We start from the raw sequence: 14646 nt of genomic DNA on the forward strand, positions 1-14646 counted from the left end.
TAACCTCCTACATGCCTGTGAGGCTCGATTTCATGGGCAGCACTGGGTTACGCCTTCATTTGTGCTATGATAAAATCACACTGCTGGTCCTTCCTTGAAAGATCCATCACTGTTCATCAGAATCTCCAGCTGGGGCAGAGACTCTTGTATAGTCCACACTCACTGGTGAGTGTCAGAGGTAGCTGGCACCAACTTGTGACAGTTACCAAGAGCCAACAGTTAAATCACTAAGCCACTGGTAGGATGAATGGACAAACAAAAGGTCGTATAGTCATACAATGGAATATATTTGGTCCTAAAAAGGAATGAAGTACTGGTAACATGCTACAGTAAGGATGAACCTTGAAAACACATCTTGTTAAATGAAAGAAGCCAGTCATAAAAGTCCATATACTATGAGTCATTCATATGAAAGTCCAGAATAGGAAATCTATAGAAGCAAAAAAAAAAAAAAAAATTAGTGGCTGCTTAGGGCTGGGGTCAGGGCAGGGGGAGAATAGGGGAGTGATAGCAAAAAATATGGGGTTTCTTTCTGAGGTAGTGAAAATGTTCTAAAAATGACTATGGCGATGATTGCACATATCTGTGAATATACTACAAGCCTTGAATTGTATACTTTAAATGGGTGAACTATATGGTATTTAAATTATATCTCAATAAAGCTGGATGTATATTTTTTTAAGTTAGTAGCATGAAACCAGACGTGTTGAGAAATTCATTAATCACAGAAACTGTTGAATACTATGAATTAGCCCTATCCCCTCCCCACCGAGCTGGTTGTTAAACATTTACCAGCACACCATTACACATATCCTGTGGCTAAGAGATGTATTGCTGGCCCAAATGTGAATTCACACAGGATCATCTGCTCAGAAATAAATGGACTTGGTTCCCTCAGAGGTTATTTCCTCGACCCAGATTGAAACTCTAATCCATGAGTAGTCAACACACTGCAAGAGACCAGTATCAACTGCTAAGCTAAAACAGCACAACACTTACGAGTCAGTGTCCAGTGAAAAGTAATCATACAGCTTAACTATCCTGGGATGATCCAGTTCTTTGTGAATCCGGTATTCCCTACATGCATGCCTGTAAACAAAGTGGAAAATTAACATTTCGTATTTTGGACGGTCTTTCAGACCTCTTCAAGGATACGCCTACATATTCTCTCATTGCTCCTTATTTCTGCCTATGCATTCCATTCAGGTCGGCTGGCCCCCCTATCTTTCCTCATCCTATTTTTACTACTGGTGTCTACCAAGCTGTTGAGAAAATAGCAGGTGCTCAAATATTTGTTGAATGACTAGATGTCAACCTTTTATCCCTTTCAAGTTCATTCTATCACAATCTCACCTCTTTGATATTTATACCCAAATAGCAAAGCTTTAAAAATTATAAAGACAGTTTTTTCTCTCCCTTCAAAAGCTGATACTTCATATCTATAAATGTTTATATCCTGGGGCTACATCAAGGAGATCAATTTTGGCAATAAACTGCTTGGGTAAAAGGATTACAGATTATATAAGGCAATTAGCAGTGCTTTGTATTTGTTTGTTCTAGAATTCTCCTTACAAAAAGAATTTAAAGGGCTATCAGCTTTACTTTCTTCTAAGAAAATATGAAACTGATAAAAAAAATTATGGAACCTGGGGCCTAGGTGGCTCAGTTCGTTAAGGGTCCAACTCTTGATTTCAGCTCAGATCATGATCTCAGGGTAGTGAGATCAAGCCATGCACAGTGAGGAGTCGGCTTGGGATTCTCTCTCCCTCTGCCCCTCCCCCTCGGCATGTGCGTGCATGCATGTGTGTGTGTGTGCGTGCACACACACTCTCTCAAATAAACAAATCTTTAAAAAAAAGAAAATTACTGGGCGCCTGGGTGGCTCAGTTGGTTAAGCGACTGCCTTCGGCTCAGGTCATGATCCTGGAGTCCCGGGATCGAGTCCCACATCGGGCTCCCTGCTCGGCAGGGAGTCTGCTTCTCCCTCTGACCCTCCCCCCTCTCATGTGCTCTCTCTCAAATAAATAAATAAAATCTTTAAAAAAAAAAAAAGAAAATTACTGAACCCTAGTTTTCTTGGAATGAGAGTTTACATATACATATTAACATCTTTTTTTTTTAGTGCTTTTCCAATTTAAAGTCATTTAATAAGATTAGGAACAAAACAAATTATATAATTTCACATATTCACTGAATTTTAAAAGAACTACAGAACAAATTTATTCAATATAATTACCAATAATTTTTGAAGTATTTAGTTCTTATTTACGAAGAGAGCAACAGAAAATTTTTCTATTTTAAGTAAGCTACCACCATTTAGTTTGGGGCATTTTCTTATAAGGCAGAGTCAGAAAAGAGAAACTTTCCAGAGTATGGTAAAATAAAACTAAGATGATGTTTTCTGAAACTGGTGTATTCCAGTATGTCAAAGATGCACAGAAAGTACTCAACTAAAGAAAAGCTGAGGGAACAAGCAGGACAAGGAGGAGAGAGGAATAAGAATCTAAAATTAATTAAACACGTTTTTCCCGGGTAGAAACTGTGTTTGACTACTAAGCTTATTTTTTCAAGCTGCCACTTTTTACAGTTTTTTTGCTTCTTCTAATACTTCATCATCTTTATGTCTTTCTGAAAAGAAAAGACCTGCCAGCACTTAGGCAGAGCAGTGTTAGGACACCCACTACACTGGGACCTGGAAACCTGGCCCCGAGTCCCAGCTCTGTGACATCGCTTTTCGGGGCTTCCCCATGGGTGCACAGGACTGGAGGTTTCAAAGGACGCTTCCTGGAGATCCAGGCCTCCGGAGCCCTCTGTGCAGATGCTGAGCAAATGTAACTGTGGCCCAACCCCACATCCCACCTAAGCAGCGTCACACCTGTCTTTTTCAAATATCAAGATTCCGTGTAATAATTCATTCAGTAAAATTAAGGTGACGCTGTTCACAAAAACCAAGTTTAGAAAGCTAGGGACTAACTAGATAACCATTCAAGTCATTTCTTACGCTAGCACGCTAAAAATGTATAGTTCTCTGCCATTCTGTTTAAACTTTTTGATTTTGTCGCACATTTCAGAACAGAGACCAATTTCTCTATCAAGGTACAGAAAATAGAGGAAACTAAAGGAGGCAAACATTAAGAACCAAAGGGAGGGTCATTCAAAGTCCTTGTCAACCAAGGGCATTTGCTGTGAACACTGAAAGCCCTCCCTCAACATCATGTCAGGCCCTAAGCCCGCTTCTCGTGCTTCATCAGGCAAGCCAGGAGCTCTGCCACATCCCTCCTATGTTCAACTTGTAATTTAGCATCCGAGGGATTAATGCACAACAAATACAAAAACTGTAATTAGAAACTGGAAGAAATGTATCCACTAATGTGTTAGTTTTTTACTCTCCTGTAAATGGATGTATATTTAGGCTTCCAAAATGATTCTGTCCTAAAAAATTAGAAGAGTATCATACACAAGAGTATACTAACTAATTCAGATACAATTATTTCTGTGGCTTTATATGAAATGCTTCCTACTGTGGAGTTTTTAATATGTTGTTTGGGGGAGTTAAAGAAATCCTGTGATACTAATGCTTTAATAATGCAAAAGTAAAACAATTTGCTTTTTGTTTGTGGGGGAAGGAGAGGAAAGGAGGTGCAGAAGAGAACTCAAAATTAAACAAAACAACAACCTTTAATTTTGAGTTCTTCCTTCCTTTTTACCCAAATAAATGTCTTGATTCCAGATGGGACTGGGAAGTCACTCCCATGACAGGAAAAGCAAAGACACTACTATGCAGAAGAATAGTACCATTTTCATATTTTATAATGTTACCACAACACTGAAGTGAACCACTTTTTAGTTTAATATGGAATTTTTAAAGCACCCTCTAAAATCTGTTATGAGCTTGATATAAGCCTTCTTTAAGTTCAAAGGCATTAATGACATTTTGCTAATTCACTATTATCTATATAGCCTGTATTCATCAGTATGATTTCATATCAAGCAAAATCTTTCAAAGCAAGGTGGAGTGCTTATGAATTTCTCCCCAGGCGTGAATGGAAGTCACAAGAACTCTGCACACCCCCTCCCCCATGTGTTTTTTGGCTAGGAAATGGCCCCTGCAGAGACAGCTCCATAGAAGGTACTTGGTTGCCATGATTCCCACCTCCGGTGAGGAAACAGAGGTAGGACGGCACCACTGTGAGACTGCAGCTGGACCAGTCGAGAGCTTAGAAAAATGAGACAACCCCCTTCACTTGCGCTATGACTCCGCCTGGTAGAGAAATGTGAGACAGATCCCCAATCTCTACCCGCTAGCACTTGAAACAGCTTGCCAAATGTGTCACGGAGGCATACAGTCCCGGCTTCAATCCCTCACTGTTGCAAAAGGCTAAGGCAAGCAGCACCCCTCCTACAGTTACCACAGTGTTCCTTCCAGAGTTCTCTTTAGGGCCAGCCTAAAAGCTGGACACTGAGACCAGGCAAAGTATGGGTCAATCCCAACACAGGAACCATTTTCTCAAGGTTGACCAAGGCTGGCCCCTTGTGAAGTCAAGTGGTTTAGAGTGGTCAATGCACACATAAGATAGAGAACAGCCTCCAAGGAGAGCTGAAGAGCATTTTTAAAGAGAAGCATGTATAGTTCTAACACCCTTATGTACTGAGAGTCTCAATGTAATGGGGACATTTCTCATTTATAACTGGTCAGAACAACATGTGGTTTCCTTCTCTGCAGTGCTCCTGGCGTTCACTGTGGTATGCCATTCGTCCCCGCACGCCAAGTCACTGGAATGCACTTCTAATAAAGTAACTGCTCCTCAGAAGCATCTGGACTGCAGCTGCCTGTCACGTAGGACACACATGCAGGATGCCATGCATAAACCACACATCATCCCTTTGCCTACCTCTGCTAAGCCCTACTTCCCTTAATGCACAGGAACCCCCACTTCTCCAGGGCTGAGTGCCACTGCCAATCTGCACGGAAAGGAAGAGTTCCTGGCCCAGCCCGTAAGTAACAGGGGTACAGTAAGAGTTGCCCTGGTCCATGCCCCAAGAACCAGTTGATGATGTAGAAATGAGATTTAGCAGCCAATTAAAAAATGGTTACTTCAAAGTCCACTGCTTTTTTCCCCTCCAAAGTACTATTATTTATAAGAAAAAAAAAAAACTGCTTTTAATAGAAAGGAGGTGGGTTGTTTATATCAAAAAGGGCTGTCTTGGGAAGGTCTGCCTTCGGCTCAGGTCATGATACCAGGGTCCTGGGACCGAGTCCCGCGTTCGGACTCCCTGCTCAGTGGGGAGCTGCTTCTCCCTCTCCCTGCCGCTCCCCCTGCTTGTGCTCTCTCACTCACTCTCTGTCAAATAAACAAAATCTTAAAAAAAAAAAAAAAAAAAAGGGTGGGGGGCTGTTTTCTCCCTTCAGGGTTAGGGCATTTCTAACTCAGGGCTTGTACCTATAACAAGGAAACAATACTAAGCCCACGGAGGGATCCTAAAAGCAAATTAAGTATGCGTGGCTTCCAAACCAAATGAGCCACGAATTCCTATGTTCTGAAGCTCTCATCAGGAAATATCAGGAAAACCTGATATTAGTGGATCTAAGAAATTCACACCTGTACATGTAATAATCATTCCTTCTAAAGAAGTCACTCTCCCAGCCCCCTCCCTAAATATGGCGGAGGACCGCCACTAGCGGCTTGCAGAAGACGGGCAAGCACAGTAAGCAGGATACCGAACACGGAGAATTCTCAGAGGGGAAACCGTGAGGGCGAGGTGAGCGAGGCACTGAGGAGCTGAAGGAGTCAAACAAGCACCACTGACGCATCCCACGTACCCCCACCGTCTCCTTCAGGATGAAATGACTGAAACAGCAGGAAAAAAGTCCCTCCCCAAGCTCCCCGGGGTCCCCAGGGCACTATCATCTGCTCTCTACAGACAAGCAAGATGGTTTCTGAGGCTTTGCCTGTTTATTGTAGCTAATGTTAGACACACAATGGAAAGGGAGGTTAAAGAGCATGGGTTTGGGATTGAGGGAAGTCTAGATTTAAATACCAGCTCAGCCATTTTTTAACTATGACTTGAATTCTGTTCAGTTTCAGTTTGCTCATCAGTAAGATGGAACAGTTACTCAGTCTGCTAGGACAGTGAGGAGGAGTAAAGGACATCCCCACAGCAAGACACGTACTGCTGGTAACACAGGCTCACACTACAGCCACCACGACTGAATTCTGACAAATCACACACTCTGGCGTCACTTACTTGTGGTAATTCTCCTTTTTCTCATCTCTCCAGTTTTTATTTAACTGGTGAATTTTCACAGCTACATATCTTTGTTCTGTTAGATCAAATGCCTACAAAGAAAAGGAGTAAGTTATATTCTTGATAAAAGCTAACAAGAATTACAGGCAAGTAACGGATCTGAAGCTTCTACTTAACACATGGATGTAGTCAAAACCCAAAATGCATTATTAAATACAAACAGCCATGGAGGACAACACATCACGTACTTGTTTCAGAGTTACAACCATCTTCTTAAAACTTGTGACCAGATAATTTAGAAGTCTCCAGATGCACTGGCACCAAGGGGCTTAGAAAACAACCCAGCAGACACCACAAGCAGCAAGTCAGCCTGTGCCTTACCAGTCCCTTCCAAGCAGTTTCTCGGTGGACATCACCCACCCTCTCTGGGGACCTGCTCCCCTGGGCTGTATCTCACCCCTCTGCTGACACTGAGACTTGGCATATGCTTCCCTAGCAAGTCCTGCCGCTTTTGAAATGCTGGGGACACAGACTACCTGCTCCGTGAGAAATAGCCCCTCCAGATATTCCTTTTCACTATGTTTGTTAGAAAATAACCTCGTAATTTGTTATACTGTGTTTATTAAAACACAAACAGAAACAAAAAACAGTCCTATCCATATATGATGGTAAAAGGCAGTTTTTGATCCCAGCAATGTCTAAAGTTAGTCACACCAGGTCACTTCTCTAGCACTGTCCAAAGAAAGGGACAGACTTTACCCAAAGACCACCACTACTGGCCAAGTCCTCCAACAGCTTAGGTAGTGCTGTGTCATAGAGGGAAGAAGGGAAACAGGTGGGTTTTTGAGGATGCTGGGTGTAAATCACAATTTGATAAAGTGAGTAGTATTTTAATATAATAGGAAATTTCTCTTATACAAAAGAATTTACTGAGGAATTCTTTTGGAATGAATAGTTTTTCTTAGTTTTTAAAGTTCAGATGAGAAACTTAATACTTGAGTTCCAACACTATTACCACCCATCTGCCAGTTTCCACAACTGTATGAACAGATGAAGGTAACAGGCACAGGAAGAGTCCATGAATAGTGATGATTACTGTTCAACGGATTTTTTAAACTGTAAGCTACCTCAGGAAAGCACTAAATGCAAGAGAGGGCTGCTTATAAAAGAAACTTCCAATTTATACTAAATTTAAACCAGTAGTTTTTAAAATACAGAAACCACACAATTCAAACAGAATATCTTATTTCACAGAAATGGAAATTCTTACAGACTCTAAAGTCTACCTGCAAGCTTGTATACCATCTTGTCTTTACAGTAGAGAACCGTTCCAAGCCATTAAAAGCCAGATCAAATAGCACCTAATTTATAAGAGCACTAATGATATACAAGTGTCTTTTTCTCCACCTACCATACTGTATTTCTGAATCCAAGACACTATGATCCACCACTGATTTTAAGAAGGGCCTCTGGGGAGTGGAGAAAAGCAAAAGAAGAACTACACGGAATGCACACAATGCTGGAGGAAGCACCTACATTTCAGGAATGTTAAAAGGTTTAAGGAACACACTAGGAAAAAAAAAACAGGATGAAGAAATCACTAACTAGCAACTGGGAAGTACCAAGAACAAATTTTGATGTTTTAAAGAAGGAGTTGTCTCACTTGTGGGTTTATAGCCAAAAGAATTAAAAGCAAGGTCTCCAAGAGATCTCTGCACACACATGTTCAAAGCAGTGCTATTCACAACAGACAAGAAGAGGAAGCAGCCCCAATGTCCACTGCCAGATAAATGGATAAAGCAAATGAAGCATGTGCATACAATGGAATGTTATTCAGCCTTAAAAGAAGGAAATCCTATCACAAGCTTCAACATGGATGAACTCTGAGAACATTATGCTAAGTGGACTGAGCCAGTCACTAAGAGACTATTGTGATTTCACTTATACAGGTATCTGACAGTAGTCTAATTCATAGAAATGGAAAGCAGAACAGTGGTTCGCAGGGGCTGTGGGAGGGCAACGGGAGAGCTGTTGATTAATGGGTAAAGTTTCAGTTTTCTAAGATGAGAAAGTTCTGGAGATCTGTTTCACAACAACATAAACATACCTAATGCTACTGAACTGTACATTTAAAAATGGTTAATGATGGTAAATTTTGTTTTTTTTACCACAACTAAAAAAGTTTATCAAAAATAAAAAATAAACCAAGTGTATGATTCAAGAATGAAAATAAAAACCAAGAAAGTAAAAGGAAGGAAAGACTAAAAGCAAAAGTTAATGAAAAGAAAAACCCAAATTAAACAGTAGACTTGATCAATAAGATAAAAAGTTGATTCTTAGAGGGGGAAAAAAAAAAAAACACTGACTAACCTCTCTGACCTATCAGTCGAGATACAAAAATAAACATTTCATTAAAAAAAAGAGAAATAACTAAGGTATGGATATTTTTAAATCAAGGTGAAACAGAAGATTTTCCAGAAAAATTAAATTATCAAAAGAGAGGGAGAAGAGAGAGAAAATGTGAATAAATCAATAGTTGTAGAAGGAACTTAAAAAGGTGGTCAAAAAGTTTTCCTGTATAATGATATCCCCCCACAGGATTCTGAGTCTGCTCTAACTTTCAAGGAGCCAACAATTCCTATACAATGCATTCCAGGGCATGGGGGAAAAATATATACATAGGCACAACTTATTCTGAATAAACTAGGACACAGAAGCTAGACAATGCTGCCTATACACAAAAGATAACTATGGGCCAGTCCCACTTACAAACATAGGTAACAAAATACAATAAACTAGAAAATCAAGCCCAACAGTACATTAAAAAGAATGAAGGGGGCAGAAATCGGAGGGGGAGACGAACCATGAGAGATGATGGACTCTGAAAAACAAACTGAGGGTTCTAGAGGGGAGGGGGTGGGAGGATGGGTTAGCCTGGTGATGGGTATTAAAGAGGGCACGTTCTGCACGGAGCACTGGGTGTTATGCACAAACAATGAATCATGGAACACTACATCAAAAACTAATGATGTAATGTATGGTGATTAACATATAACAATAAAAATTAAAAGTAAATAAATAAAAATAATATTCTAGTTCTGGAAGTGGATTGTGATGGTAGCTGCACATTATGAATATACTTAATGCAACTGAACTGTACACTTAAAATGGTTAAAATGGCAAATTTTATGTATATATCACCACAGTAAAAAATTAACATTAAAAAAAGGAAAACTGCTGAATCATCATGTTGTACACCTGAAACTAATATAACATCGTGTGCCAACTACACTTCGATTAAAAAATACACACACATACACACACACAGGCACTAATGGTTTTGGAAAATATAGTTATTTTTTATAACAATAAAAGGTGGAGGATGGGGCGCCTACGTTGCTCAGTCAGTTAAGTGTCTGCCTTTGGTTCAGGTCATGATCTCAGGGCCCTGGGATCAAGCCGACTATCAGAATCCCTGCTCAGCGGGGAGTCTGCTTCTACCTCTGCCTCTGCCCCTGCTTGTGCTCTCTCTCTCAAATAAATAAAATCTTAAAAAAATATATTAAAAAAAAAAAAAGATGGGGGGTAGAACTAGTTTTTACCTGAAATGAAAACTAATTATTTTGTCCAAAACATTTCCCATATATAAATTCATAGGGCATAACGTAAATCCCAACAGTAAAGGCCGCACCTCGGGAAGAGGGACTTCACAGGGCCATGTAGTAAAGACCATTTAATAAACGTATTCTGCATGTTAAAGCCTGGTGCTAGAAACACCTAGAAACTGAAGGAGGTGGTGACCGGTGAACATGTTATTGGATCTGCAGTTATCCTGAAAACCAGCTGAATTTCTCATTTAGTACAACTGACCAACTGGAGGCACAGTGGTCTGAACTTCACTGGCCCGGCCGAAGCCAGGATGCTTCTTCGGAACGCCAGAGTTCCTAAACACTCAGACTCAGAAGACGAGAACATTTTAAAAACAAAAAGCAAGTTTTCAAGTAAGAATTAACTTTAACACATCTATTTTGCTAAAAAATTTTATAAAAATAAAAGTAACACATACTTTTTTCTAACAAATGTGAGGCAGAAAGTATAGAACCAGAATTAAAATCACCGCAATTTCACTACCCAGAAAGAAGTGTTTTTCCTTCCTGTTTTTTTTATTTTTCAAACTTGAAAATACGGCAAACTACTGTATCCTGCCTTAGTCACTTAGGTTTACTGGAAGCAGTTCTTCTAAAGATACAGGTTCTTAGAGTTTCTGAATTTCAACAAATCGACATCAACCCGCAATTATCACTATTCTTAATGTTCTCCAAGTTGTTAATAACCAAGAATTCAATGCTTAGTCTTTGTACCCAGTTTCTTACACTTACCTTGTAAACTTCACTGAAACCTCCTCTACCCAAAAGATGTAACAACAAATATCTGTCATTTAGCGTTGGATGATCTTTAAATCTGTGGAAACAGAAAATACAGAACATCCTGAGTTTAAGGACTACACAATCTTCCATGCTGGCAAAATTCCCAGAACACCTCACATGCTATACACATGATTATAGCTGCTGCTGCTAGTTTGGTAGCAACACCGACATGGCTAGTTGTGAACATGAAGTAAGCTCTACGGTTCAAGGAGACCGCCTAATGACAGTGAACAGCACTGGCCGTAGAGAACCGTAAGCCATAGGTGCCAGCCTCAGCGTTGCCACAACTGGACCTGTAACCTTTGTTGACCTTCCTCCCCTTCTGAAAGGTAGCTGTGCAACTCCCAATACTATCCACCTGCTCTAAGGTGAGGGGGGTACAGACTCCACCAGATCAGGGATTTTCAAACTGTGCTACCCATTTCCTCCAAGGTATTCCCACCATTCCCAAACTAATATAATAAAGTTCCAAGATAGGGTGCCTGGGTGGCTCAGATGGTTAAGCGTCTGCCTTCGGCTCAGGTCATGATCCCGGGGTCCTGGGATCGAGTCCCGCATCGGGCTCCCTGCTCCACGGGGAGCCTGCTTCTCCCTCTGCCTCTCTCTCTCTCTCTCTGACTCTCATGAATAAATAAATAAAAAAAAAAAACATAAAAAAAAAAATAAATAAAGTTCCAAGATATTTCCCAGGGCCTTAAAAATGGATCTATTAAGGAAGTCACATGTTCTATGTGCATTCATGTTCTCTCTTTAAGACAGTTTCATGATATAACTGTTTTCCCCACAGAGGACTCCACTGTGTTGTTTTCTAACAATAAGACAAAGATAGGAGAGATGCTGACAAAAGTAACTTCATAAATATTTCTACCTAATTCCGGATCTTAAATAGCCCCACTATTAATCCTGAAATTATTTTCATTTGGAGACACTGACATGCCTGCAGAGAGAGGCGACATGACCGTGGGGCGGTCAGCTCTGGAGCTGTTCAGTCGCACAGGTATGGGCCCCTGGTCAGGCTGACTTGAGTTTCACTGGGCTACTGCAAAGATGAGCTGACAGCATCAGGGCACGAGGCACTGTGCCGGACACACACAGAGAGCTCAGTCATGGGAACTGTGGTGCCTGACACTTCACAGAAAGGAAAGCCCATGGCTCACACTGGCCAAACAAAAATACACAAGCTACAACTATGCCCCAAAAATTGATGGTCCAGAGTCAGAAAAACAAGAGAAGGGAAGGAACAGATTCTGGACTGAAGTTACTTCCCACTTTAATCTACTTTTCAGTTGCAATCCTTTAAATGACTTATAAACAAAGGTGGGAATTCATCTACAATTAATGCACTGAACTTAAGAGAGTCTTGTTTAAAATCTCAACACCCAAATGGCCCTTAAAGGTCATTGCAAAACCAGTGCCATCTCAACCCGGTATCATTCCACGACACCACACTGTCACCCATGCTTCCATTTAGCAAGGTTCTGCAGGAATCTGAATATACAGTGTATCCCAACTACGTACAACTGCAAAGCTATATTGTTTTAGTGACCTCTACTGTGTCAAAGTGCTGTAATACATGTATAGATATTAACATATAAATCTAATATATTTACATATATTTAAACTAAAGCACATCATAGTTGTGTTCACAAACCTGTATTATAACCTTGCAACAGAGCTAAATACACTGTGGAATCATTTACCCAATTTATAATACGCAGAAACATCATTCTTGACCATTCATGTCAGAAAGTGTTCAGCAATCTCCAACCCAACATATCCCCAAGTTGCTTACTGTGAATTATCTTCATTATGTATCCTTTTTAGTTCCCTGATATGTAGATTTCTAACCCTTTCTAGCCTTTCCAGCTCTGCCTGGATCTCTGCTTCTTCCTAAAGTGAAAAGGAAAGAAATAGCTCAGAACACAGGACACCACCTTTTCAGAATCTCATTTCAAAAACAGCAGGCATTTCTCTTTTGAAAAACTAAAGGAAAATGTTTCTTTCGAATTGAAAAAGTTTTTAAGATAATCATAAAAAACAAGCCCACAGCAAATAATAAAAAAATTCAAACCATACAAAGGAGAACACAAGTAAGAAAAAAGCCCTCTGCTCCCAAGTCCTCCTCTCTATTATGCCCATTCCCCATATGTAACTGCTTTTAAGTGTCTTGTGTAAATTTCCAGAAATGTTCTCTGTTTTTACATATAGGCACACACATTTTTCTTTAAACAAAAATCAGATTCTCTATCTGGTTCTGCTCTGTAAGTATGGATCATGCTTGGTGCCTTAAGTTCCACTGATTTAACAAGATCTGAGAACCCAGTGGGGAAAAACAAACACACACCAAGAGCAGTTTATTAAATGCTTATTGACCATCATCACCGTAAGTGGCATCTACCAAAAATGTATGGGCTGTTAAATTTAGGAGATGAGCAACTATATCCAAGATGCCTCTGTGAACACTGTCAACAATTTTTATGTGGGTGCCTTCGTGTTACAATATGGCTTGTACAAGACCTTCTCTTCTTAGCCAGTTTAGGCAAGAGATAAGAGCTACTATGTGATTTAAAATATCCTAAGGGTTTTTGGGTGCCTGGGTGCCTCAGTTGGTTAAGTGTCTGCCTTCGGCTCAGGTCATGATCCCAGGGTCCTGGGATTGAGTCCCGTGTCAGGCTCCCTGCTCAGCAGGGAGTCTGCTTCTCCTTCTCCCGCTCCCCCTGCTTGTGCTCTCTCTCCCTCTCTCGCGCGCGTGTGTGTGCATGAGCACATGCACTCTCTCAAATAAAATCTTTTAAAAAAATAAGTAAATAAAATAAAATATCCTAAGAGTTTTCATATCAAATCTGAACCACCTACTCATATTGTATTTAATTTTTACTATAAGGATAACTACTTATGAAGCTTTATGACATATACAGAATTATCTATTGGTATATCATTGGTTGAAAAAGTGCTCCCACTGGGTGGCTGGAGTTGACTCAAAAATTGAAAGACATTTCATCATTAGAAATACAAAAGGGGCGGGGTGCCTGGGTGGCTTAGCCGGTTGAGCCTCTGCCTCTTGATTTCGGCTCAGGTCATGATCTCAGGATCCTGAGATTGAGCCCTGAGTCGGACTCTATGCTCAGCAGGGAGTCTCCCTGAGATTTTCTCTCTTTCAGCTGCTCCCCCCTGCTTGTGCATGCACTCTCTCTGAAACAAACAAATAAAATCTCAAAAAAAATTAAATGCAAGATGTGATAGTGAGCACAACTACTCAAGATTTCTGCAGGTATGTCAAACCATGACATCTGCTCCAATACCACATGTAAACTAATTTCTCCAGACATATTTTTCTCATTACACTTACCTTTTTAAGATGACCTAATCTAAGTTTGAAGATTTCTTCTTGTTCATGGTATTCTGCTAATGTTAACCTGGAAGATAATGGTAGAAATCCCAGTAAATTATTTGAAATCGTAGTGTGTCTATTAAAAGACAAATGCCAAAGCATGTTGTACAATATATTCAGTCTCTCTGTTAAATAACTAAGATCGATTATCTTGCAATCCTTTGACAAGAGAAAACTTCTTTGATTTATCAGATATGACATGAAGAAAGGACTGCAAAGCCAGAAGACTAATTTGTAAAAAATGAGAAAATAAATGAGCTATATTTTTATGTTATTTATGAAATGAGTTTTGTCCATACAATCTCAGATGAAAATCCACTGGGAGAGGTAGCCAAAAGTTACATGCCTAGGTTTGTTTTCTTTTTTGAAGGGAAAATAGTAAGCCAATGGATTTGATTATTTCTGATAACTCTTATTAGACTCTGCTACTATAATAACAAGGAGAAGAATGACATAGTGGAAGAGTCCAGGATTTGGAGTCTGAGGTCTAGGGTTCAAAGTGCAACTCAGGCCACTGGCCATGGGACCTTGGACAATTAACTTTAACTTAAGTCTTAGTTTCTTAAAAATGCAGCAAGCAGG

General features: G+C 40.1%; 1 protein-coding gene across 8 annotated transcripts in view; it reads right to left on the reverse strand.

Moving 5' to 3' along the window:
* TLK2 (tousled like kinase 2) overlaps positions 1-14646 on the reverse strand; it is a 115382-nt gene that overhangs the window by 13977 nt on the left and 86759 nt on the right. For all 8 annotated transcript variants that reach the window (XM_081804752.1, XM_081804751.1, XM_081804750.1 and 5 more), the window contains 5 exons: positions 14023-14089; positions 12466-12563; positions 10626-10707; positions 6247-6338; positions 1000-1089 (listed from right to left, as the gene is read on the reverse strand). In XM_081804752.1, the coding sequence (XP_081660878.1) occupies positions 1000-1089; positions 6247-6338; positions 10626-10707; positions 12466-12563; positions 14023-14089 (429 nt within the window). The remainder of the gene's footprint in view (positions 1-999; positions 1090-6246; positions 6339-10625; positions 10708-12465; positions 12564-14022; positions 14090-14646) is intronic.

The sequence above is a fragment of the Leptonychotes weddellii genome, chromosome 15 (genome assembly GCF_054177405.1).
Source record: "Leptonychotes weddellii isolate Sample4059 chromosome 15, ASM5417740v2, whole genome shotgun sequence".
Taxonomy (NCBI): Eukaryota; Metazoa; Chordata; class Mammalia; order Carnivora; family Phocidae; genus Leptonychotes; species Leptonychotes weddellii.